Raw genomic sequence first — 26,755 nt, 5'->3', positions numbered from 1 at the left:
GTGCTTGACATGCTGCTGCAGTGGCTGCCATGAATTCTGATTCGCATGATGATAGTGCCACTGTTTGTTGCTTCTGTGTACACCAGGTTATAGGTGATTCTCCAAAGTAAAATACCAGACCAGTTGTTCCTTTTCCTTTGTCTGTATTAACTCCAAAACTACTGTCGCTATAACCTGTGATCTTACATCCTCCTTGTTTTCTGTAGATGATTCCATGCTCTTTAGTTCCTTTGATGTAACGTAGTATTTGCTTTACTACCTTCAGGTGTTGCTCCTTTGGTTCTTGCATGAATCTACTAAGTAGACTGACTGGGTAACATAGATCTGGTCTTGTATGCAATAAGTACCTGAGAGATCCTATCAGGCTTCTGTAGTGTGTTGCATCTACTAGATCTCCTTCTTCAGTCTTTGTTAATTGAGTTCCTGGAGTCATGGGTGTCTTTGTGTCATTGCAGGATAACATATCTGCGTCTTTGAGTATCTTGTTGATGTATCCTGTCTGCTTGATGCCTATCTCACCCCCTGCTTGAATTACTTCGATTCCCAGATAGTATGCTAGCAATCCTAGATCGCTCATATCAAACTTGTTCTTCATCTGAGACTTGAAAATGTCTATCTCCTTCTTTGATGTTCCAGTGACTATCAAGTCATCAACGTAGACTCCAACTATTAGTGTAGAGGCTTCACTTGTTCTTGTATAGATTGCGCTTTCTAAAGTGCACTTCTTGAAGTTAAGTGACTTTAGGGTTTGATCTAACTTCGTATTCCAAGCTCTTGGTGCTTGTCTCAATCCATACAGTGCTTTTGATAGTTTGTAAACCTTTCCTTCATTTCCTGGCTTTATAAATCCTTCTGGTTGTGATACATAGACTTCCTCCTTGAGTTCTCCGTGTAAGAATGCTGATTTCACATCTAGATGATGTACCTCCCAACCTTGATATGCTGCTAAGGCCAATATTAGTCGTACTGTCTCCATACGTGCTACTGGTGCAAAGACTTCGTCAAAGTCTATTCCATGTTGCTGAACATATCCCTTTGCAACTAGCCTTGCTTTGTGTCTGACAATATTTCCATTTGCATCTTTCTTAGTCTTGAATACCCACTTTAAGCCTATTGCCTTGTGATTTCTTGGCAATTCCGTCAAGCTCCAAGTGTTATTCTTGTTTATTGAGTCTAACTCAGCCTTCATTGCTTCAATCCACTTTCTGTCACTAGATGCTTCCTTGTAATTCTTTGGTTCTTCTTCAGCGAGTAATAATTCATGTGGATCTAACTGAATTTCTTCTGTTTCGTCATACAGTTCTTCGAGACTTCTTAGTCTTACTGGAGTATTGCTGATATTTCCTGTTGTACTTTCAGAAGTGGATGGACCTCCATTTTGTATGTTGCTTGAATTTCCTGCTGAGTTCTGATTGTATGAATATGCTGGCGGGGTTACATAGGAGTCTTGTTCTTCTGTCTGATCTACTCCTGAATCGTCATGATGTGGCCCGCTACTGCCTGGTCCGCTACTGCCTGGACTACTTGGCTCATTTTCCTCTAACTCTGGTGGTATGTCATCTTTATGAATGACAAAGTTCGTCCATTCGGGATTCCCTGAATCTACCGTTTCCATATAACTATCCCAGTTCCATGGTTGACCTTCCATGAACTTTACATCTCTACTGACACATATCTTGTTCTTTGCTGGATCATATAATCTATACGCCTTTGATCCTTCTTCTATTCCAAGATAAACCATAGGTGCGCTTCTATCATCTAACTTCTTTTGTTGAAGTGGTAGTACCTTAGCGTAAGCAGTGCAGCCAAAAACTTTCAAATGTTCTAGATTTGGCTTCCTTCCTTTCGGTGCTTCATATGGTGTCTTATTCACCAGGGCTTTTGTCGGAACCCTGTTTAATACGTATATCGCGTGTCGTACTGCTTCACCCCAAAAGTTCTGTGGCATGTTCATTGCCTTTAACATACTGCGAGTAGTTGACAACATCGTCCTGTTTCTTCTTTCCACTACTCCATTTTGCTGTGGGGAATATGGTGCTGTAAGCTGTCTTGCTATGCCGTTGGTTTTGCAATACTTGTTGAATTCAGCCGATGTGAATTCACCTCCTCTATCCGTCCTTAGCATTTTTAACTTGGTCTGCGCTTCCTTTTCTACCTTTTCTTTGAACTCCTTAAATGTTTCGAATGCTTGATCCTTGGAAGTTAGTAAATATGCCCACATGTAGCGAGTACAGTCGTCTACAAGTAAGAATATATACTTCTTCCCAGCATGTGTTGGTGGAGTTATAGGACCACACAAATCTCCATAGACTAAGTCCAGAGGTTTTAAAGATCTGAACTTTGCCTGATTTGGAAATGGTGCCCTACTATGCTTTCCTAATAAGCATGCGTCACAAACTTGACTAGCATGACTTATTTGGGGAACTCCATGTACCAAGTTCTTACGAGTCATTTCTTTAATAGCGTCGAAGTGTAAATGGCCTAACCTCGCGTGCCATAACCATGCTATGTCTTCCGTCTTTGATAGTAGGCAGATTGGTTTTCCTGTCTTCAGTTTGACCTTGTACAGCCTGTTCTTCAATCTTTTGACTCACATTAGTAGCTTTCTGTTTCGATCTCGGATAGTCAGTAAGTCTCCGTCCATAACCACTTTGCAACCAGTTTCTGTAAGTTGTCCGAGGCTCAATATATTGGTCTTCAGACTTGGAATGTAGTATACTTGTGAAACAATCTTTTGTTCTTGATTCATACATTCCAGTAGTATTGAACCTTTGCCTTTAATTTCTACGTGTGACCCATCACCAAAACGTACTTGCCCTGTCACCGTTTCATCTAATTCCTTGAAGTGACTTCGCACTCCTGTCATATGGTTGCTGGCCCCGTTGTCTAAGTACCATAGATTTTCATTTCCTGAGGCATAACTTGCTGGTTTTATCTGTTCCTCGTTTAGTAGAGCCCTTTCTTGAACATTTTCTTCTTGTATTGTCATCAACAATACGGGTGCTTCGTCTTCCTCGACGAGGTTTGAATGTTCTTGCACATCGTCTTTCTCAGAACAATCCTTCTTGTAGTGTCCAAACTTCTGACACTTAAAGCATTGGATCTTACTTAAGTCGGTTCTTGCAAACTTCCTCCAGTTTCTTGAATTTCCATTTCTAGGCCTTGATGTAGATCCTTCGTTTCTGGGACTTTGCCTGTTTCCGTTGTTTCGCCAATTTCCACGCGTCTGGTTAAACCTACCACGACCGCGGTTTCCAAATTGCCTTCCTCTGTTGTTATCCTGATGTGTAAACATAAGCCTATCTTGGCTTTCCCCTTGACTTCCTTTCTTTAACTTGAGACGTTCTTCATACGTTTTTAATCTTCCGACCGCTTCTTGTAGCGTCATGGTTTCTATATCGGAGTATTGTTTCATAGAGGCAACGATTTGAGTAAACCTATCCGGTACGCCATTTAGGAGTTTGCGTACTAGAGTCGGTTGACTCATAGTCGATCCTACTTCTGTTGCTCGGGTAACGATACTATTGATCTTTGCGGTGAACGAATCAATAGTGTCGTCATCCTTCATTTGCAACATCTCAAATTCTGACATTAGCGTGTGCATACGCGCCTTTTGTACCCGGTCTACGCCAACGTGTCTAATCCTTAGATTTTCCCAAATTTCCTTTGCAGTCTTACAACTTGCAACTTGCAATACAACGTCCTCTGGTATTGCTTGAAACAAATATGCAATGGCAGACTTATCTTTCTTTGTGTCTACCGTTGCATTTTCTGCCGGTTCAATCGTTTCCCACAAACCATTCGCTTCAAGAATCGTCTTGATACGAATAGCCCAAACCGTATAGTTTGTTGGTTTCAGAATCGGACACTGAAACTGGGAAAGAGAATTTCCATTTATCTGATTTTGCCCGGTCGCTCCTGACATATCTTCCTGCCGAATAATCTTCACTTTCTAATAAACTTTCTTTTGGTTTCAATATATTCTTAACAACCCCGATTCCCCGAATCGTGTAATAACCAAAACAACCAAATCAAACTAATTCGCACTATAACCCCGGAATCAAAACAAACGAACCCTAGATTCCTAACCGTTCGGTTCAACCGACTTTCTAGAATCGAAAATAAATTCTGAATTTGAAACTTTGCGAATTTAAACGAAATTGAAACCTGATCGCGAATTCCCTGCGATGCCTTGCGATTCCCACGCCTAGAGCCTGATGCTCTGATACCACTTTGTTGGCCCGAACTTGGATCTTGATCTCTAACGAGCGTGAATAACTTGAATAACAACAACTTTATAATAATCGAATGAATGTAATGTATACAAATCGAATGTAATGAACGAATACAATTGAATCTAACTATCCCTATTTATAGTTTTCTACGGGTACGAATGAATAGACGTGACTCTTCGTGAAAGGGTATGTCTCTTGGATTGTGTGGTTGAGATTGATCTTGAAAGGGTATGTCGATTCTCAGCCATTCAACCGAACCGTCGTGTCCCTTCCTTCTTTTGCCTTGCGTCGATCCGAAAGGATGTGTTGTGGAGACACACCTCTTCGCTAAGTGAGGGTGGTTATGAAGTTCCATCTTCTCAATTTCGGTCCCTATACTTTGTAACCGCTAATTAACTAACTATCTATCTAACTAATCATGGTGTTAAGAGATTAACTTGGTTTCATTAAGTACATACGTAACAAAAAGCTTCGTTACACAACTTTCGATTAATCCAGCGAAGATGCTTTAAGGACATACAATAGTATATCAAGCATACCAATAGAGAAGCTTTTTATGTTATGTTTCACGGGTACCCTTATCTTGCCAGCATGGAAAGCTAGTTAATATTAAGGGTGGAAAATTACCAAATTAGCCAAGAATAAACTTTCACCACCAAATTTGCCATTTGATGCCCCCTTGGAGCAGGGCATCACGGATTCAAATGTGCAGGATGCCTCTTTCAATGTGGAAGTGATACGTGTCTCAATGATTAGGTAGACTCCTCCTATGCCCCTCAACAGACTCATCCAATGCCTCAGCAGACTCTTCCAATGCCCCTCAACAGTCTCTTCCAATGCCTCAGGCATGAGTTAAAATTTTATGTGGGACCTACCACCCACTTCATCTTAACCACCGCCACCACCACCACCACCGCCTCCGCCGCTGCCACCACCACCGCCGCCGCCGCCGCCACCACCACCATAAAATATACTACTAATCTTTGAATTCGAAAATAATAGTATTAATAAAAACTGAAGTTATAGGGACCACGTTCTTGCATAGACCGAATGCAGCATATAATGCAACTTTATTTAGATTCGTACATAATGCAGATTATTCACCATAAAAGGATCTTGAAGATGAAGGATTAACAGCGTTGGAGCTCATGAAGGATCTTGAAGATAGTATTAACAGTGTTTTAGAGCAAGGATATGAAGTTATTGATGTGTTGGAGCTCATGAAGGATCTTGAAGATGAAGTGGTGGCGGTGGCGGTGGCGGTGGCGGTGGCGGTGGCGGTGGTGGTGGTAGTGGTGGCGGTGGTGGTGAAGATGAAGTGTGTGGTAGGTCCCACATAAAATTTTAACTCATACCTGAGGCATTGGAAGAGTCTGCTGAGGGGCATTGGAAGAGTCTGCTGAGACATTGGATGAGTCTGCTGAGGGGCATTGGAGGAGTCTACCTAATCATTGAGACACGTGTCACTTCCATATTTAAAGAGGCATGAGGGGTCTTGAAAGAGGCATCCCGCACATTTGAATCCGTGATGCCCTGCTCCAAGGAGGCATCAAATGGCTAATTTGGTGGTCAAACTTTATTCTTGGCTAATTTGGTAAATTCCCCTAATATTAATATCAATACTGTTATGGTGACCCACTTTCAATTTGATGCGGGCCCAAGTGTAGAGTAGCGGGCCATCTTATTTGGAGGCCCAAGATCGTGTAACAAAAGAGGCCTCACTAAAATGGCTCTAACTTGGGCTACAAGGGTCCGTTTTGGGCGTGCGACCAGGCAAAACGACCGTGAGAACGAGCTCCATCTTGGGTAAAAAAACGCTTATTTCCATGAGTTATTTTATGTTTTATGTTTTTTAGTGGGTTTTTTGGACTTTTATTTTGTTCTAGTTTTTGGCCCAAGTGTGTTTTAGGCCCATTTTCGAATTTCAGTCTCTATTTATATGTTGCTAAAGTTAATGAAAAGTTCAGACTTGAATTTTGAGAAAACTGTTTTTTTCACTTCAAATTCCGTGCTCTTTGGGTTGAATTTTGGGGTTGGGGAAGAACTACACGGGTATTCGTAGAATCAACGTGTTTGATCTTCATTTATCGTACCACGCACGACATCACAATTTGACATGTATATAAACTTGAGAATCTAAGGTGGCCTCAATCACGCAAAACATCTATTTCTGGACACAAAGATTGGAAATTGAACAGTAGAAATGAGTTTTGTGGTTCGAGTTTAATTGCATAAAGTGCATGGTAGTCATGGTAGGCCCCTTGGCCTTTTAGAATAATGTGGGAATGTCTTAAAGTTCATGTTCTTGATCTTTCTCCCCGAGAGTCCATAAACTTCATCTAGAAGAGGCTCGTATGTCGTAAAGGGCTATATTTTACAATCCCTGATGCTTCAACATTGTTATTTTTTTTTTGTAACTTTTGGTTCATGCCTTCATGGTTAGGCAAAAGGAATTTGACCCAAGACTTTGTAGCTGGTATGTTATTTTAGTGTTAGGATCGACTATAAGGTTGTGAAAAATGTTGGGGAATTTCGGTTTTCCGGACGATCAGAGAGGCGTGTAATCACTCTCAGATCAAATTATTTCGGTGGTTCACCCGAATAATTTAATCGGATACAACTCTGATTTCGAGAATTGAACCTGAGTATGTGTTTTTGAGTGAAAATTAATTGATGAACCAGAGAATTGTGACCAAAACTTAGAAACGAATTTTAGGGTTTCTTGCAGATAACTGCCTCTGGCAGTTATTTTCGAATTTTAGTAAATTGCATTAAAAAACTGCCTTGAAATTTTGTCTGAAAATTTATCATAAATTTTCATAAATTTTATTTTCTAAGCCAGGGGCTCTGCCCCTTGGACCCCGCCAGGGGCTGCCGCCCCTTGGACCCTGCTCCCAGGGGCGCTGCCCCCGGACCCCCGCCAAGGGGGCGCTGCCCCCTTGGAACCCCCGTAGAGTACGGGCTCCGCCCGTACACCTCGAATAATAATAACTCAAACAAGCGTGCACTCCCGCACCTCCTAACTTGCTTGATGTGTATTATTATTCGCTTTGATCACCAAGTCAATCCCGATTACACTAAAATATCTAACAAAAAACAGTTTGGTTAATAAACCGACATGTTAGTACTAAATCACATGATTTATAGCCGGCCATGAATTGAATGTGTGACACATCAAGATAGGACCAGTTTAGCATTTACTATCCACCAAAACATACAAGTCATCCGTATTGTTTTTGGACACGGTAATGTATCCAGAATACATTTATGGTGGCTTTACAGATGTGGGTCTAAGTATCATTTGGCTTAACGGACGTAGTTCAGAGTATTAACCCATAAACCGTGTCTAATGACCCATGCACCTTAGGAACATGGTTAGAAACCGTGTTCAAAGTCCAAAATCACCGCATCTTTAGTTCATTTTTGTGGTACGATATAACACTTGAGACTGATAATAACCTCAATGGTTGCTATGGATTTATATCCTCAAGTCATCTTCAATTTAAAACTGAAATTAACAATAATAATTGCACTAGATGTGTTTGTATTCATGACCAATACGACATTAGTAAAATGACATGTTATCATGTCATATGTCTTAACTTTTCTGAATAATCTTTTTGTATATTATCACTTTCAGATTGAAGTATTTTGATGAACTTTCGAAAAGTCAATCGGATAATTCATATTAATCAAGAAATGATAATTATGTTTATGTGGTGAACCTCTTGCCCAAAATAGACAAAAGGTTGCATTTTATAGGCAGCGAACCATCGTCGCAACTTTTAGTTGAAACGACGTGGTGGTTCATGAAGCAATGCGTCAGTTTGCAGTTACCCAAAGCTCACGTAATCGGCTTTTGTCTATACGAACTCACCAGTTTTCGCTACTATGATAGGAACTTGGTTACTACTCGTGAATTGTTGTTAACACGAAAATAGTTTATACAGATCTAATTGTTACTACTAAAGATTATCTTCTATCAGTAGGAGTTTAGTTACTACTCAAGATTGGTCACTAGCACGAGCATAGTTCATACTGATTCCTTAGTAAATGTGTATCAATTAATCACTACTAAAAATCAATCACTAGTAATGGTATAGTTTCTATCAGCCTTGTAGACCAGAAGTTGGTTTTGGTCAACGAGACACCGTCAAGGACCATTGAACCCTTGACCCATGTTGTTTGCCAAAGCCGAAATTTGGCTTGGTTTTGAACGAGCATGTACTTCGTACCTCCTAACCTGCAACAATGCCTATAGGAATTTTCCTCCGGATGTTACTAAAATCATCATATGTACAAGTATATTGCCTAAATCAACTTAATAAATACTTATCACTTTATTTAAATGTGTTTACTTGTGGACTTGTTTTGTGGACCTTTTTTAGTAATTTCATGGTTTGTCAATAATACGAAACCTTAGACCTAGAAATTGGGCCGGACCTAGCATATAAGAAGGGGCAACCTCCGCTACGGCTTGGCGTTCCGGCGGTAGTGTAAAATTAGTGTAAATTTTGGAAAAATTTGACGTTTTTACGATTTCGTTACGGCTTTTTTATAAAACGTTACGGCTTGGCGGATTTTCTAGATCCGCCACTACCTAGAAATGGTGTAAGATATATATACAAAATGGAAATACATATTCATTGTGTTATGTTAAAAAACAAAATAGAAGTAAAACGAAAGTATACATACAAAATTAAAACACATATTAATCATGTGATGTGAAAAAACAGACTTAGACGTGAAACGAAAGCATAAATACAGAACTATAATACATATTAGAGCATTCACATTCTAACCATCAAATTATGTGAGGAGGGGGTTTTTATATTATAAAGGGTATAAAAAGTGGTTGTGAGTAGAGGAGAGAGAAAATGTTACTGTTCATCAGTATATTTGGGGAGACACTGTTCACCCGTTGTAATTTTTTAATATATTTTGAAAGTGGTTGTGAGTGGAAGTTAGAGAAAAATGTAATGATAATATTATTTAATTGAAAGGAGAGAGAAAAAGTATTTGTTTTTAGTGGAAATATATTGATATATGAGTTGTTTTTTAGTGGAATGTATGTATAATTTGTTTTAGACGTGTTATTTGAAAAGGAAATCTAAATATAATAAAAAACTTTAATTAATGTCATATGACATTTTATTGTTTAAAGTTTCAACTAATGCCACATGACATTTTCTTATACAAATCATTAATAAACTATATTATTTACTAAATATCTAATTCTAATTAATGATTATTATTAATAATATTATGCTATTGATATTTATATTAATTAAAATTTAAGATTGATAATTAAAAAAAATACTTAAAGTTTTTATTAAAAGAATACTTTAACTTTTCTTTTAACAGCAGTTATGTGTAATTTTAAAAGCTATGATTTTAATATTTTTAAAATGAATAATTATGTTTAAGTTCTTTATATGATCTATAATTTTCATATTCCAGATATTAGTTGTGGTTGACGATTTATTCTTGTGTTCTATAATAATTTATGCTTAAGGTGAATACTATAAACTACTCAATTCAATCACATTTTTGTAATAAGATTTATGTTTCTCTTTTAATGGAAAGTGTTTGAATCTTATCTATCATTCTTTTCAGTTTGTAACGGGCTTATGTCAAAACTAGTGATTTGTTACGGGTTAAAAGGATATGAGTCATGTTAGGCCAACGTTTCAACAACTTTTGTGCATTCTATTTTTTTATATATAGACATTTTGTAATGTTTGATGTATTGTTAATGACTAACGAAAATATATTATCAAAAGTATGACATAGGATTTCTTTTTAATAAAACGATAGCACTCAAATACTTTTGACACATTTGGTCATTTCAATTTTTTTGTTTTTACGACTCTAATTGACCGTTTCCACTATCATATATAAAATGTAATTTCAGTTCAGTTCTATGATGTATTTAGAAATTTATAATATATACATATATACACACAGCCCGTGTAATACGCGGGTCCATAACCTAGTGTAGACATAAAAACAAAAGTAATATTTAATATAAATAATTATAATTTAATGGAATTAAATACATCTTAATTACTACATTACATTTTTTAATAGCTAATGTTACTCTCCCAAACTCCTATATTTAAAAATACATCTTAATTACTACATTACATACATTTTAAAAATGGTATGTCGATATTTTTTTAAATTATTATTATTAAAATATTTAATAATTATAAATATTTTTATTACATTTTATTTTTATAACTATTTTAAGCATATTTTGTTTTCTGCTTATGGTTTTCAAGATCAATATTTTATAAAATTCGGAGTATGTATTTTGATGTGGTTATTTTATCTACGTCTAGACATAATTACTCCAAACCGAGTAATGAATGGTAATATACTAGTTATCGAAGCACAAGCATACATGTCATCCAAGTTGCATTATAATATAACATCTTATAAAATTCTAATATATCATTGTGATATGTTTATTTTTATCTACGATAAGGGTCAATATCGCTGACTTTTTGTTCTAATCCGTGAGAAACGGACCATTACTGTCCAAAAAAACATCAATACCGGTACTATATTTGTTTCTTATGGTTTTGTAAATACGGCGTATTTTAGTAACATAATATAACGTCTTACAATTTCAAATATGTCGTTGCAACATGCTTATATTATCTAGAATTTGAAATATAGTTCGTTTTTTTTTCATTAACGTGAAAAATCAATTGATACTGTCCGAACATCCCAGATACCGGTACCTTATTCGTTTTTTATAGTTGTCTCGACATGGCGGTATATAAGCTATACTGATTTTTGATATAGTAACTTAAGTAATGAATCGAACCGGTACGGGCCAAACAACATTGGTGTCGGTATCGATATTCATTTTTTTATAATTTTCTATCTATATAAAACATGCGTCGATATCCTGTAGGGCATATCTCTTTCGGTTGCTATACTGATCGTCGGTATCATACCGGTACTATTACAACTAAACCTATAATGTAACGAACAGATACTACTAACTGAAAACATGCTGCGAAGCGTGGGAAGTCTCGCTAGCTACAAATGTAATGTTTTTCTAATATATAAATGAATAAACTCTCGCTAGTTACACATGTAAGGTTTTTTTAATATATAAATGAACTAGTTTAAGTTCCCGTGTGTTACACGGTTGACTCATAATAAAATATATTATTTAACACTGTTGATATAATTTTTAATGAAAGAAATGTTAAATTCTAACGTAAATATTAAATTACACTTAATCGAAAGAAATGACTCAATCTCTGGTTTTTTCTCTTGATAAAGCGATTCACGATGACCATGAGTGAAAACAGGTTGTTTCAGGTACAAACCAACCCTAGATAGTGATTATCCTTGGCTTTGTTGATTGTTATCGCGAAACATATAGCTAATGGAAATTGTCTCATTTGAATTGCGAAAGGAATCTTATTATCCGAATGTATCAAATTAATTCTATGTATAAGTAATTACATGCTAACCAAGATACTAACTTCATATACGATTTCAAAACAAATTGTTTGTGCAATTAAGTTTGCGTAAATGATGTTTCCCTTATATCTTGTGAAGCCATGTAGATAATAACCAATTTATTTATTAAACATAGACTAAAAAGGTATTCAAATAAGCAAAATACCAAACTCTTAAGGAACACCATATTTATTGAAAAACAGTACACTTGGTTAGCCACAAATGAAATCATAGAAATGTCAATATAAATTTTAGTCAAACTTAATTGCTTAATGGTATGTTAATTATAAAGTTATAGGATACACTTGATCGGAAAGTTGTAGCATACAGTCGATCGGAAAGTTGTAGTATACAGTCTATCGGAAATTTATGTATGAACAAACATCATTTTATTTTTTAAGAAGCAATATATAACATTCAGCCCGCTAAGTGGTTTGCAATGAATTGTCAGGTCCAACATTTCCGAATTGTGATGAAGCAATAAATACTGATTGATCAATTAAAGCAACCAATATTACAATTTAAATGTGACCGCGGGCGGAGCAGATCTCTGGTATGCTTCAAATGATGGCTAGACCCTTTCCTACAATGACTAGAACCGCTCATTTTTGATAAAGGAACAACTTATGTCCATCGTCGCACCTCAATACCTATGGTGATTAATGTTTTGGTTCTACTATCAGTAAAACTACATTGATCATTCCACCAAAACTCCATTGTTGATAAAACAAATATCATCTGAAACTACCAATAATCGGATTAGGTACTTTAATTCGTTTTTTCATTCATTTATATGACTTTTTCCCAATATAGAACTTAGGGTGTTTCGGACTTAGGAGTAGCTTTTGTAAAATAATATAAAACACATTTTTCACACGAGTTACAAGAGCATGGCAGTCGAGATCACCTTCTTAAAGAGTCGGGTTTATCAAAATTTATAGGATCTGTAGAACATCTGTTGAAATTTGCAGCCTCCAATTTTTTACCATAAGGTAATGTACTTATGGGTCGAGATCTTGTACAAACAGCACATACTGTGAGAACCATAAGAACAGATCTGAACCATCCAAATTCTAGATCAACGGTTTGTGTTGATTACAATTAAAAACCTTTGAATTAATAGAGATTATTATGCAAACAGGGGTAATAAAGTAAATGTACTATTTGTGGACCCCACTAAATCTCCGAACTATCAGTTTGTTCCCCTTTTTACGTGCTAACCTGGTTTCCAAATAGAAGTACAACACCTCCTACCTAATTCCTCCATTGATATCTGTGCTACTTAAATATAAATAAAAGAAATCAACTTCTATCTATCAAAGACACTGAGATACGAAATCAACTTCTTCAATCAAAACACTCTCAACATTGTGCTCTGATCGACCGAGAAAGATCCAAGATACGAACAGTGTGCTGATCGACAACAAAGATCTAGTAAAGCTTGAATCTGGTAAGCGTTTAACTCCAACTGTTCATCTTCTTTTTTTAATTTTTAGGGTTTTTTTTTGGGGGGGGGGGGGCGAAGTTGAATGGTGCTGGCTGTTGTTGACGGAGATGTTCACGGCCGGCGGGTGTTGAAAAGGGTGTTGACTGTTGTAGCCGGATCTGTTCATGGCGGCGTTGCTGCCGGAGATGTGTACGGCGGCTGGTGGTGGGTGTTGACTGTTCTTGGCGGAGATGTATACGGCGGTGTTGAGATGTTCTTGGTGCTGACTAGTGGTGGGTGCGGACTGGTGGTGGGTGCTGACTGTTCTTGGTGCTGACTGGTGGTGACTATTATTGGTTGCTGACTGGCGGTGGGTGCTGACTGTTCTTAGCTGACTGTTCTTGGCGTTGACATGTGTCCGGATATGTGTACGGCGGCATTGAGATGTGTATGGCGGCGTTGACATGTAAACATTATTACGTAATATGTTTCAACTTTTGCTTTACCTGTCGGTGGGAAGTCATAAGTCAATGAATTTTGGGACCTATGTATGCAGTTTTGGCAATGATTTACATGTGCTATATATATCCTGTACTGCGTGTATTCCGGGAAAAAAAATAATGTAGTGTTGACTTCAATAATGTGTGCTAACTTTAGTTTATTGTATTGGGTTATTTTGAATAAAATAGTGTATAAATCATGTTTGAATAATGTAGTGCTGACTTCGATTTATTGTGTCGCGGATAACATGTGCTAACATAGAAGCCAGTTGAACCAAAAATGGATGATATTATTAATGCTTTTGCATTGGACTCAACAAAAAAGAGAAACGGGAGTCAAGAAAGGAATGTGATGACGACTAGAAGAGGTGTGCTATCATTGTATTTATATGGTTATTTTCATTATGGTATTTACCTTTTTTTATTAAATTGCATTTTCAGTCTCACCGAGAACCAAAGATAAAAAGGATGACAAAGTTGAGGTGTTCAAGGTTTTATCAAAGTCCCCTAAAGGTATACCCATTGAAATCGACACTATATTTTAAAATGTTAAAAAGTAAAACTGTTTTCTAAGGTTTGACTTATCTTCATGCAGGTCTTAAAACACCACGCTCCAACAAAGGAAAGGGATACAAGATTGATACAATTAAAGTTCCATTTAAAAAAATTATGAAAGCAAAAACAATGTTGAGGTTTACAAAAGGTGATAACGGCTTGTATTATTATACAATTAACATTCCTTTTGAAAGTACTAATATATGCGATATTCCTATATTAAAAAAATGTAGGAAACGGTTCAGGGGATACAAAGAAAGAGGAGTAGATCATAAATCAAAGATGGGTAAGCATTTTTGTTTTTGAACGCATACGGATTTATTTGGTCAACTTTAGTTTTATTTCTTAATTTCTCTTCTAACAATAAGTTATATTTTACAAGGTCGTAAGAAAAATAAAGAAAAAACGTGTGCCACTCAGCCACATCATGACTCTGACGACGACTTCGTTGACCCACGTCCGCGAAATAAAGTCGAGCATTCAACATGCGATAATGTCGACGCACCATACATAGCCCTATCGACGAATAGAATTAGAATCCCAAACAACCATATTCATATGGATGAACTACTTAAGGGTCTTTCGGCAAAACAACGGCTAGCAGTAGAGAAAATAGGGTTTGGGGGGATATTGTATATGGATATAACGACAGTCCCTACAATGCTAGGGTTGTGGATGGTTAATAACAATAACTATCATAGTAACACGTTAAATGTCGGTACACACACAATTAAGATCACCCCAGAATTGATCAGGGATGTACTAGGCATACCAATGGGTGATGTAGAGGTAACCAATGTTGAAAGACCAAGTAATACATATGCTATTATTCGTCAATGGAGGAAGCATGATAACTTTTTTTCTACATTGCCAAGAGTTGGGGGGATTGTTAATTTCATAAAAGAATCAAATGATTGTGGAATGATGTTTTTACAAAGTTTTTTGATGGTATTTATTACTATAACGGGGGAGATGAAAAAATCTTCTATGTGTAATATGGCATGGTTACCATCATTGACGAGCAACGTGAGTATAGATAAGATGAATTGGTGCGCGTATCTCCTGGATTATTTGAATAAAACTAAGCGAAAATGGAGCGGGACGGAGTGGTACAACGGTCCACTCGTACTCCTTGCGGTATTTACCTTATCCAACATTGTTTAGCATATATAATTGATTCACTTCTTAATTATGTTAATTCTATTTGTAGCTAATATACGCTCATGAAAAAGGGAAAAAAGTGACAGTGGGCTTGCCAACAACTAAACACTACAACTCGAACCTACTTGACAAGTTAGAGACTGATTTAATCATTGATGGAGACAGTTTCATGCGTTTGTTAACCGCGGGTATGCTTACATACGTTATAGCCCACAAGATTTAAACATTTTTAATAATTTCAAAGTACATTGAAAGCATATTACACATTGATAGCACATTTAATTTTATACAACACAGATATAACACCTTGATAGCACACATATATACATAGCACATTGGTAGCACAAATTACAGCAATTTGACCTAGACTGTTGGAATTTGACCAGTAGGTAAAAAAGGTTAACCCAAGATGGATGTTAAAGTTGAAACTATTTCGAGAAAGAAGAGGCTGCGAGAAAATGATGTCATGGCTACTAGAGGTTTGTCATATTCCATTTATCATTCTGTGTATATATGAATATTTAGTGTATTAATTAAGCGATTTCATAATGCACATGAAAAGTATCGCCACGTACAAAAAAGGAAAAGTCTGACGATGTTGAGGCGATAAATGCGTCACCAAGAACCCCGGTGGAAACAATAGGTAATCATGTACCTATGTTAAAATGTTAAGACATGATTTTTATAATTTTTTTTGTTTTCGTTTCACTGATATGTAATTCGTTATCTGACGCAGGTTGGGAAAATTTTGAAAATGAGGATGATGTTGATGAGGTTGATTGGAGATTATGTACATAGCCTAATGGATCACGTTTCTGCAACAAAAATAGATGACATGCCAACACAACAAATTGATAATTTCCTTGAAGGAATTGCACCCTATTTTACTTCAGAACGTAAGTTTCTTCAAGATAAATATCAAAATTCAAAGGAGTATCGACAGTCGGTTTCGCAGTCTGCACCAAATGAGATAGTAACAAGGACCAGGACCGAAGAGGTACCGTTAAATGTTATACTATATGCTTATAATTATTCATATGATTATTAATAACTAATATTGGTTAATAATATGAATAATCTTATCTAGGAGTGGAAAGAAATGATTGAAAGTAAAGTCGATCAACTGGATAAGTTCGTCGAGAAGGTGCAAAAACTAATAATTGAAGAAGAAAAAGCTACCCACAATCTACGGGTATAAGGGAGGCAATTGCATCTTGGGACTCAAGCTTCATTAGAGAAGTTGTGGAGCCGGAAAAAGTGTTTAAATATCAAAATCAAAAGTACACGAGAGAGGTTCCGAAAGTTGTGATCGGTAAGTCTTATTAATTTGTATTGGTTTGGAATGATATTGATACTGCAAATTAGTTTTATATGTATTGTTAAAATATATTTCCATCTAATATATAATGATTGTTATGATTTTGGTTGTTAACTGTTCATTTAAATAAGATCCAAGAGTTGAAGAATGTAAGTTTGATAATGAAGACGTTATTACGTGTTCATTACTGCAAGAGATAGGCGATGCGTGCGACAAGGCGAGTTCGGAGTCAGAGAAAAAGGGAAAGAAACTCCAAGTTCCAGCAGCATAAGAAATGCCATCATTTGACTTAATTCTGGCAGGTTTGTCGCCGGAGAAGGATGATAAAGAATCAAAAATGACGTTAGTTGTACATGAACCGCGTCCGCCTCGTTTAAAAACAATACCTGAAGCAATGCGATCACCTTATACACAAAAAATGTGGAAATCTCAGGTGTAAGGACCAAAGTTGAAGAAAACGTTGCAAAAACAATCTTTGCCGCTCACCTTAAGAAATGGTACGTTTTAAATTTTGGTTGTCTAATCGCAAACTCAAATTTTACTATTATAAGTAAGTGTTCTCATCGTTTATTAAATGTAGGGATTACTTATTCGAACCAAAGAAAGGAAAGTGGAGGTGCCCACGGGTATCATTTGAAACCTTTCATCCCCAAGTTTGGCTTCACATTTCATTGTTGAATGTATGGGCATACATCCTAAACAAAGAAGAGAAATTTCGGAATAAAGTAGACCCACCACGCCTATTTTGCTCATGTGAGATGTTGGTATGTAATTTCTATGATATACTAGTACATATTATTATGCATATAGTAGAATTACAATAAACGGTTATGTGCTATGTTACGGAATATCATGAACTAACTGTGCTGCTATCCCTAATGTGATTGATATTAGACTGCTAAAGATTTTGTGGGCCTGGGGGATGATGTAAAGAAGGCCGCACGCGCAAAAAAAATTTAGCAAGTCACTGGGAGATATATTGGAAACCGCAGGAAAGAATGATCTAATGATCTTGCTGATACAGAACTCCTTATCATACCAATGCTATATAGTAAACATTATTACGTAATGTGTTTCAACCTTAAAAAAAGGACCAATACAAGTGTTGGACAATATGATGGGAGGAAGTTATGATAGTAAATCGTATGGCGGCCAACCATGAATGCTTGTAAGTGTAACTATTTTAAATTATTACAAGAAATTACTATTTTAGCACACTAATATTAATGCGTATTAAAACAGACAACTGCTTTATGTCAATATTTGAGAGAAACTAAACACCCAATTGAAGAAGACCTATTGAGCTGTAAACCAACTAGATTGGAACTTAAATGGAGAACAAGAAATAATTCGAATGATTGTGGTATCTTCGCGATGAGACACATGGAATACTTCAAGGGAGAAACAGCGAAAAATTAGAACTGTGGGTTGTGAAAAAAATCACCAGATCAAGTATAAGTATATACGATTTAAATGATCTATGGTTAAAATATTTAGCCAAAATCCTACTATCAGACCTTAACACGAACAAAGAATTTGTGTTGGATGAAGTCCGACAATTTAAAGCATTGGATCTAGCTTCGAGAAAAGAACACATGAAAGATGCATATAAAAGGATAAAAACGAGGGTGACCGAATTCTAATTATTTAGTTAGCACTTTTTTCTAAACTCATTGACTATGTTATTTTGGTAATACTTTTAGAACATTGCATATGGTTTTTTTGTTGGTAAGTATTTCTATGTTTAGAACAGTACATATGGCTTTTGGGTTTGTCGGTATTTTGAAGTTCTTGCGTATTTTAGATGATAGTATGCGTCTTAACAATTTAAAGTTTTTTTAGTTTTAAACATAGTTCATAATATTGCACAGTTAGCACTTTTGGTTATGTCACACGAGACTGAATTGATGTTGGTGTTGATTTACAATTGACGTATATGTTTGGTTATGACTTTGTGGAGGATATGGAACAAATCTGTTGACTGCATTCTGTACGGAGTAATGATATCTGCAGATGGAAAGTCAGCCGATGTGAAGTTGGCATGAATCGGGCAGGTTTTTTGAATCTGATTTGCGGGTTGAACAATCACCGGTGCTGGTGTGTAAAGGTCAACCGGGTACAGTTGGCTTACGGGTTAGGCAGGTTTACCATTACCTCCGTTTTTGGTGTTTTTTCTATCGCGTTTTCCAAAACTCGTCTTTATCAGTAGCGCGACAATGGTCAGCACTTGAAATGCCATTGCCCCAAAAGAAATATTTTGACTCGTTTTTTCATGAAAATGGGCCGAATAGGGACATTCTTTTACCAACAGAGGTTCATGTTAATCAAATCACAAGTTAATAGGAAACTTTACCACATCTTGTTGTGCTAGGTCAAAACTAGCACGTTGGATAACTTATAAACATATGAATCATACCAAATTCTTACTGATATTATAAATCTTAAAGGCCAGTTCAAACAAAATACTACAGAAAAAACGCATATTGTTGTGCTATGTCGAAAGCAGCACAATATTTACTTATAGACGTTTGAAACACACCAAAATACTTACTAAAATAAAAAATGTTAACGTCCAGTAAAAACAAAACAATACGATCTAACAGTTGGTAACAATAGTCATAATTCGGAAAGAAAAGCACTTGACTGTAAAAAACATAAAAACTAAAAATTTTGATTAACTTGCTTCCGGTTTTTTATCACATTTACGCTTGTCGTGCTCATGAGAACCACATGTCCTTTGCTTCCTTGGCTGTTTAGTAGAAACTTGCTCAAAAGTAGACTTAATCCATTTTTTGAAACCACACCCCTTAGTTCTAATACCAACCAGAGCTCGAACAGTATCTTTATCAGGTTGCTTAAACCCAAGCAAAGTAGCAATTCTGCCCTTCTTCTGTATAGGTTGAGAAGACCCGCAAATCCCATCTAGTTGAGCTATATCTCCTTTAACTTTATCTCTATACAACGTCAGCTTCTCCATGTCCATTGACAATTTATCAACAATATACTCAGTCCCAATCATAATTTCACGTACAACTTTATTAACACCGTCCACTGTCTGATTAGCTTCGGCATTCTCCTTAACTGACGTAACAGTCTTCCTTGGGACAACATCTCTCGTCCATCTTCTCATAACATATTTTTTAGGAAAAGTTTCAACCTTAGACATCTTTAGCACCAAAAATATGTGCCTACATAGCACACCATATTGTTCATACCTACCACAGCTACATTTTATTTCCATATCATCTTCTCGAAAAAGCACCTGACGAAAAAAATCTAAGAATAAATGAACATAAAATAACTATGGATGCTAGTAAATTTGAAATTTAACTAACTAACTTCACACAAGACTGAACCTTCAACATCTAAATCCTTAATTGAAAACTTAATAAATTTACCGAGTTGTTCAACTTTCATAGAGTGTGATTCTGTAACACCGAGGAGTAACTCATGCTGAAGATCGTTAAATATATTCCTTGTATATATTTCATTAGCTTCTCTCTCAAAATTTAAATTCGTAACCCAATCAGGAGTTGTATTCCTTGTGTCATGATCATTTTTCCGGTGCTTGTATCGTTGTGACTCAATTGCCGTTTCAAAATGACTGATGAATTCAACAAGGTTATGACTGTTGCTTCTAAATTGCCCAAAAAAACGATTCTCGCTCTCTGAACGAGATGTTGTTCGCATCAAACCTGACATGTTCTCGTGATGATAATAAGCAGGGATCCAATCATTCCTAATTACATACATATCGGACAACCATTTGTTTCCAGTCAAATGAAAATCACTCATGATTTCTTTCCACTTTTTCTCAAAGTCCTCCTGCTGAATTGCATCAGTCCAAACAATGTCACAAATGCATTGTCTAAAAGACTTATCTTTCTTCACCGTCGGCCCAACCTTTAAACCAAAAAATTACGTTAGGAAAATACAACTACATTAACATAGATCGAATTGTATCATCAAATAACAATTAATATCCCGTACACTTATGAATATCATTACCTTTTCGACAACCTTTTTCATGATGTGCCACATGCACAGCCGGTGTCGACTCGTAGTAAACACCTCCCGTATCGTCTTTTTCATCGCGGGGTCTTGATCAGTAACAACTACACGTGGTTCCCGTCTATAACATTTTTTAAAAGCCGATAATAACCAATTATATGACTCAGCAGTCTCCGATGCTAATAGAGAAACACCAAAGGTAACGTTCTTGTGATGATTATCTATGCCGGTGAAAGGGACAACTACCATGTCATATCTGAAAAATGACCAACATTAATAGTGAACATTATCGCATAATATAATACAAATAGTCAAGGATATAAAAACATAAAAAAAAACCTACTTATTTGAACGAAACGTGGAATCGAATGCGATAACATCCCCAAATTGCATATAATTATGCTTCATTTCTTCGTCAGCCCAAAACAGACCACGAAGCTCACCTTTCTCATCATTGAGATACTCACATTAAAAATCAGGTAAATAACATTCCTTGTCCATCAAACGAGAAACAACCATTTCAGCATCGTGTTTACCAATGTAAGCATAAATATCTCTCTTCAAGTTCTTACAATCAACTATTGTGGCGCCAACTTCCTCAAAACCACCATAATGAGTTCACATAATGTTAAATGCTTGAACAGGTCCAATATTCAACTTTGACAAGTTCTGAATAAAATCTTCTTGAACAACAGACAAATTTCTAGCAGTACTCAAAAATTGATAATCCCCATCTTCCACAAGTGTATGATTATGCTCTTCGTAAAAAGAATAAATCTGGTAGGTCATATCGTCCAATCTCTGAACCTTTATACTTGCAAGACAACCTGTACGTATAGAAGGCCTTGTACGACATTGTTTACCTTTTACATTATCCACATCCATATCATTGACGGTGTCAATTTTCTGAAATGTTTTCTTCCCCTCCTTAGAACACGTAAAGTACTTCAGTGTAACAATAGCTTTAATCATTTTTTGTGTGTTCTTGCGAATTGTAAAACCACCCAACTTGGCATAATTCTCGTAGAACGCATAAGCTTCATCAACTGTCCTAAAGCGCATACCAACTTGTGGTCTTTTAGATATATTTACATCCGGAATATAACTAAGTTTACCGGTACGTTGTGATTTCCGGACAATTCCAAATCCATATCTAGCACTTCGCTCTACATATAAAATGAAAAAAATAAATTGGATTAAACATCATACACCTAAACGTAATGATAACTAACAGCACAAGCTGATGAGTCAGCGATAAGATCATATATTTTCAAACATCAAAAATTATAAAATGCGCATGTTCTATTTCTGGAAACAAAAAATCGTATATTTTCAACAATTTTTTTTATTTAAAATCAGCACTTTGTATTTAATGATAGCACATTTTGTATTGCTGGAAAGAAAAAACAAATTTTTTCAAACATTTTTATTCAACGTAAACCAAAAACTTTAGATATGATAATAGCACATTGCGATTCGTATCAGCACATTAACATAACACATGAAACAAAATATGAAAATAGCATTTGGCGATTCGTATCAGCACATTTTTATAGCACATGTAACAAAATTTGAAACGAGCGTTTGGCGATTCGTATCAGCACATTAACATAGCACATGCAAACAAAATATGAAACCAGCAAATTGAGTATTCGTAAACCCAGACCTTGCTGTAAAAAAACATATAGCACAAAAAAACAATGTCGTACAAATTGAGATTCTTATCAGCACATTAATATAGCACAAATGGTTTTGGATAAAAATTAATGAAACCAACCAACAAACACAACAAAAACGGATATACAAAGCACATACGCCGGCTATATCTGCGCATGAATAACGGTAATTTTTAGAACATGCAGATTAAATAATAACCTGGGGTAACTTCCATGGCTGATGATCCTTCCACTGAACTTCCTATGTTTGAATCCATCAAATTTACCTATCAAAACAAGGAGATGAACACCATGCAGATAATGGGCAAGTGAGATGGGAAGTTACGTATTATTCTTTTTGGTCGTTGCCTGCGTAGATGATGATTTCTGGAAATTTTCAAATGTTGATTTGAAATAGTGCATGAATATAGGGGATAATTAAAATTTAGAATTAATTAAATACAAAAAATAGAATGATAAAGTCTAAAATACCCTTGTCTAATTTTTTTAATGAAGGACACATGTCTAATAGTGGTTGGTTCTTATAGTTCTTACCAATATTAAGGTTTGTATTTGATCCCATCTCTGTTGCTTATGTGAGAATTGTAATATTTATTTTATGATAATTGACATATTTAAAAAAAAAGAATATGTAAACGTGATTAAATTTTCTTTGTTACCTTGGAAGTCATCTTACTATAATATTAAAGCAAAAATCACTACAATATCAATAAAAGTCTATATGGCAAAATCGTGATTCGAAAATAATGTGCTTGTTTATTAAACTATAGAGTAGAATATTAACAAATCTCATGTTTTCATAAGATGAATAATTAATAAGTATATTCAACTCCAATTATAAGTCTTTCCATCAATATCATATCTCCTAGAGATCTTTTAAATAGCATAGTAATCTAAAGACACAGTACATAAGGAAGGTCATTAAGTAAATAAGGAAGGTCATTATTAAGAAGATGAAGAAAGGAATTTAGAGGTGAGCAAAAGGCAAAACCCGACCGTACCCGACCCGAGAATCGATCAAACATAAAATACAGAACCGATTCACTACAATAAATATAGGGTCGGTTCCGGGTTTTTATGTAATCGGGTTTGTCGGGTACTAAGTATAAGAACCGACCTAACATATTTCATTTTTGAGCATGTTTTGTTATGAACTTGGGAAGGCTATTGTACATTCACAAACCATCTGATGATGAAGAAACACAACATTCTCCTTGATTTCGGCCTTATATACATTTCAATCTATATTTCAATTTCAATCCAATCCATTAACGGTGGTGAGTTATTTCTTTGTTAATTTTCATTCAAATGTTATTGATAGTCATGCCTAACTTGAACTAATTTGACCACGCAAGTATAATATGTTTGTTGTATATTAAGTAGTTTTGTAATAGTGGATACGAATTTGCAAGTATTTCATGCTTGATGGGGTGTTTATGCTTCAATCTAACGTTTATTATCCATGATTAATCTCTTTGCACACCAAGTGTTCGATAAAGTGCCCGAGTGAAAAATTTGACGAAACATATTAACAAAGGTTGTTGTTTTTGATGAATTGCACAACCAAACGTAGATAAAACCTTCTAACCAAAAATTCATAACTTAAACATCCAAGAATTCAAAATGTATTGAGTAATTTACATTAGCAGCCAAGAAATTGACTGCAAATTCAATGCAAATGTTTTCTTTCTCTATATGAATGTATCCGTGGGAGCATTATGCAGCCGTTGTATGTTATATATTTTAGGGATTCAAGCCCCAATCGCTACTGGGCTATGGCCTAGTCTTTTTTTAAGTAGCACTTTAGTTCGGTCCATAGGTCCAAGTCGGGTTTCACTATGAAAAGAACCAAGACCGACCCGACCCGATTTTATATGAAAAATTGGAACCGATCTAAATACCTAGGTACTTGGGTACGGGTCGGGTTGGGTATATTTTCGGTTCGGTTCTCGATTATTTTCGGTCCGGACCTAAACTTGCTCACCCCTAAGGGAATTAAAGCAAAATAGTTTTCCCTCAAACCAAAAAGAGGTGGAGTAAAGGATTGCTGCATGGCAATAATAGGCTTAAATTTATGCCATGTGACATAAGATTGTTTTGTTTTAGTATACTTAATACATAAACATTTTTTAATTTAATCTTGAAACTTAAATCAGATTGTTTCAGAGCATGTATTTTAAACTAACTTGTGTTTTAATCACATATTGTATGTTATAATTTTAAATTGCAAGATATACATCAGCCAACCCATGAAAAATTACATTTATTTCTTCAAACTCATGACAAATTACATTTATATCTTCAAATGTGAATATATAACAATTTTTTGAATGTTATATTAAAGGCAGACACTTTCATTTTTAGTATATGGCTCATAACAATAATAGTTTTCGAAGCACAATTATACATGTAACAAAAAAATTACACCATTGTTGTGATATGTTTGAATTTATCTACAAGATAAAGGTCAAATACTTTTTATTTGTTTTTTTCATGAGAAACGAACCGATACCGTCCAAAGAACAACATCTGTATCAGTATCGTATTCGTCTCTTATGATTTTCTAGACATGATGTGTATTAGTAATATAATATATTGTTTTATAATTTTGAATATACCATTGTAACAGCATGTTTATATTATATGTGATTCGAAATATAGTTGATATTTTTATTTTCCATGAAAAACTAAAGTATTCCGAACAACACTAGTACCAGTACCATATTCGTTTTTTATGGTTGTCTAGACGTGGTTGTTTTTAAGCTATAAAAATTTTCGGTATGTTAACGTTATGGGACGAATCCAACAGAGACTAATCAAACAACATTGTTGCCGGTACCCACATTCCTTTTTATAGTTTTCAGTCGACATAAAACACGTGTCGATATCTTGTAGGGTATGTCTTTTTCAATTGCTATATCGAGCATGTGCATCATATCGATACCGGTACTGTAACAAACTTAACTAATAACGAAACAAACCAATACCTGACGAAAACCAATAGGAGAGCGCGAGAATTAATCATGTTATTTACATATATGAAGTTTTCCTAATATATAAAAAAATAAACGTTATTCATTATAATCTTGAGACTTAAATAAGATTGTTAAAGAGTATGTATTTTGGTGTAGAGTTCAAATGAGAAGAATTTTTTTGTAAGAAGAGAAAAGAAGAAATTTCAACCAATAAGAATGCTTTATTTTACTTCATTTAATATAAGTATTTAATGTGACTATAAGGGTACATTGGTAAATCTACATAAGCCATTAATTTGTAGTCTTCCTCTTTAATAGCTAACTACATTAAATTTTTTGTAACTTATCTTCAAAATATATATTTTTTCAAAAAAAAATAAAATAAAATAATTTAAAATGTAGGATAAATTACGAGTTGTGTAGGATAAATTTCAACGTGTAGGATGAATTTCGAAATATGTAGGATAAACTTTTATGTGTGTAGGCAAAAAAAGTTAGCGTGGAGGATAATAGTCTTTATGACTAATTAATTAGTCAAAAATGATAATAAATGAGATATGTGAAAAAACAATTTAATGCTTACAAAATTACCCTTTGTTCTTTTTCTTCTTAATTAATTTTTCTTCTCAAATGAACCTTCCCCATGTATTTTGAACCAAATTGTGTTTTAACTAGAATTTATACCCACGCTACGCACCGGGATAACTTTTTTTATCAGAGTGTTACGACAGGTTGTTTCTCAAGATTTGAACATAGAAAAACGTAGTAAATGAAGATATATTCCAAAAGCGACGTCATTGTATAATACTACATTAAGAAAAACAAATCACAGAAATTTAAAGGCGAATATATATATATATATATATATATATATATATAGAGAGAGAGAGAGAGAGAGAGAGAGGAACGGGATCAGGAGAAAACGCTTAAAAGTGTGAAAACGGTGAGAACGGATCCTGGCCGAACAAGTGGCGCGATATAGTCAGGGCGGAGGGGCTTTTTTTATCTTTTTATCTTCTTTTTCCTAATGCGTGTGTCACAATACTGCTTCTTTTTTGGCGTCTAAGATTTTTTGGCGTTTATATAGATTCAATAACTATCTTGCGTTTTATTGGTATTTTTAATTACTGTCTCGTTGAATTAATCGTTTTTGTGTTACATAGTAAATATTTGGCATTTATGGCGTTCCCAAAATTCATTAAAATTAATTAATAATTCTAACAGCTTAGCGTCCATGGTGTTACTAAATTCATTATATACCTTTAATAATTCAAACTTTACAATTTTTTTGGCTTTTTTTAGATTTCACGAGTTGTATTAATCCCATATATGCTATAAAGGTAAATTTTTTGGCGTTCATGGCTATCTTAATAATTCATTATAATTCATTAATAATTCGAAAGATTACAATAA

General features: G+C 35.2%; 1 protein-coding gene across 1 annotated transcript; it reads right to left on the bottom strand.

Annotated features, from left to right (window-relative positions):
• Window positions 1-19,354: 19,354 nt before the first annotated feature.
• On the bottom strand, window positions 19,355-23,038 carry LOC110919576 (protein FAR1-RELATED SEQUENCE 4-like). Its single transcript, XM_022163848.1, has 6 exons — window positions 23,027-23,038; window positions 22,567-22,633; window positions 21,314-21,857; window positions 20,689-20,947; window positions 20,020-20,583; window positions 19,355-19,942 (listed from the first exon to the last, which is right to left on the bottom strand). Exons 1-6 carry the CDS (start codon window positions 23,036-23,038, stop codon window positions 19,355-19,357), a joined length of 2,034 nt encoding a protein of 677 aa, XP_022019540.1.
• Between the last annotated feature and the right edge of the window lie 3,717 nt (window positions 23,039-26,755).

Source organism: Helianthus annuus, chromosome 16 (genome assembly GCF_002127325.2).
Source record: "Helianthus annuus cultivar XRQ/B chromosome 16, HanXRQr2.0-SUNRISE, whole genome shotgun sequence".
In the NCBI taxonomy this organism is placed as follows: Eukaryota; Viridiplantae; Streptophyta; class Magnoliopsida; order Asterales; family Asteraceae; genus Helianthus; species Helianthus annuus.
Note: the sequence above shows the minus strand (reverse complement) of the source record. Positions and strands in the feature narration are given on the sequence as shown.

What these genes read in the sequence shown, in the direction of transcription:
- LOC110919576 (XM_022163848.1), bottom strand. An exon ending in TGAAAAAGGTTGTCGAAAAG is followed by an intron (nt 20,584 to 20,688) that starts GTAATGATATTC and finishes TTTGGTTTAAAG; the next exon opens with GTTGGGCCGACGGTGAAGAA. An exon ending in AAGGTTCAGTCTTGTGTGAA is followed by an intron (nt 19,943 to 20,019) that starts GTTAGTTAGTTA and finishes TTTTTTCGTCAG; the next exon opens with GTGCTTTTTCGAGAAGATGA.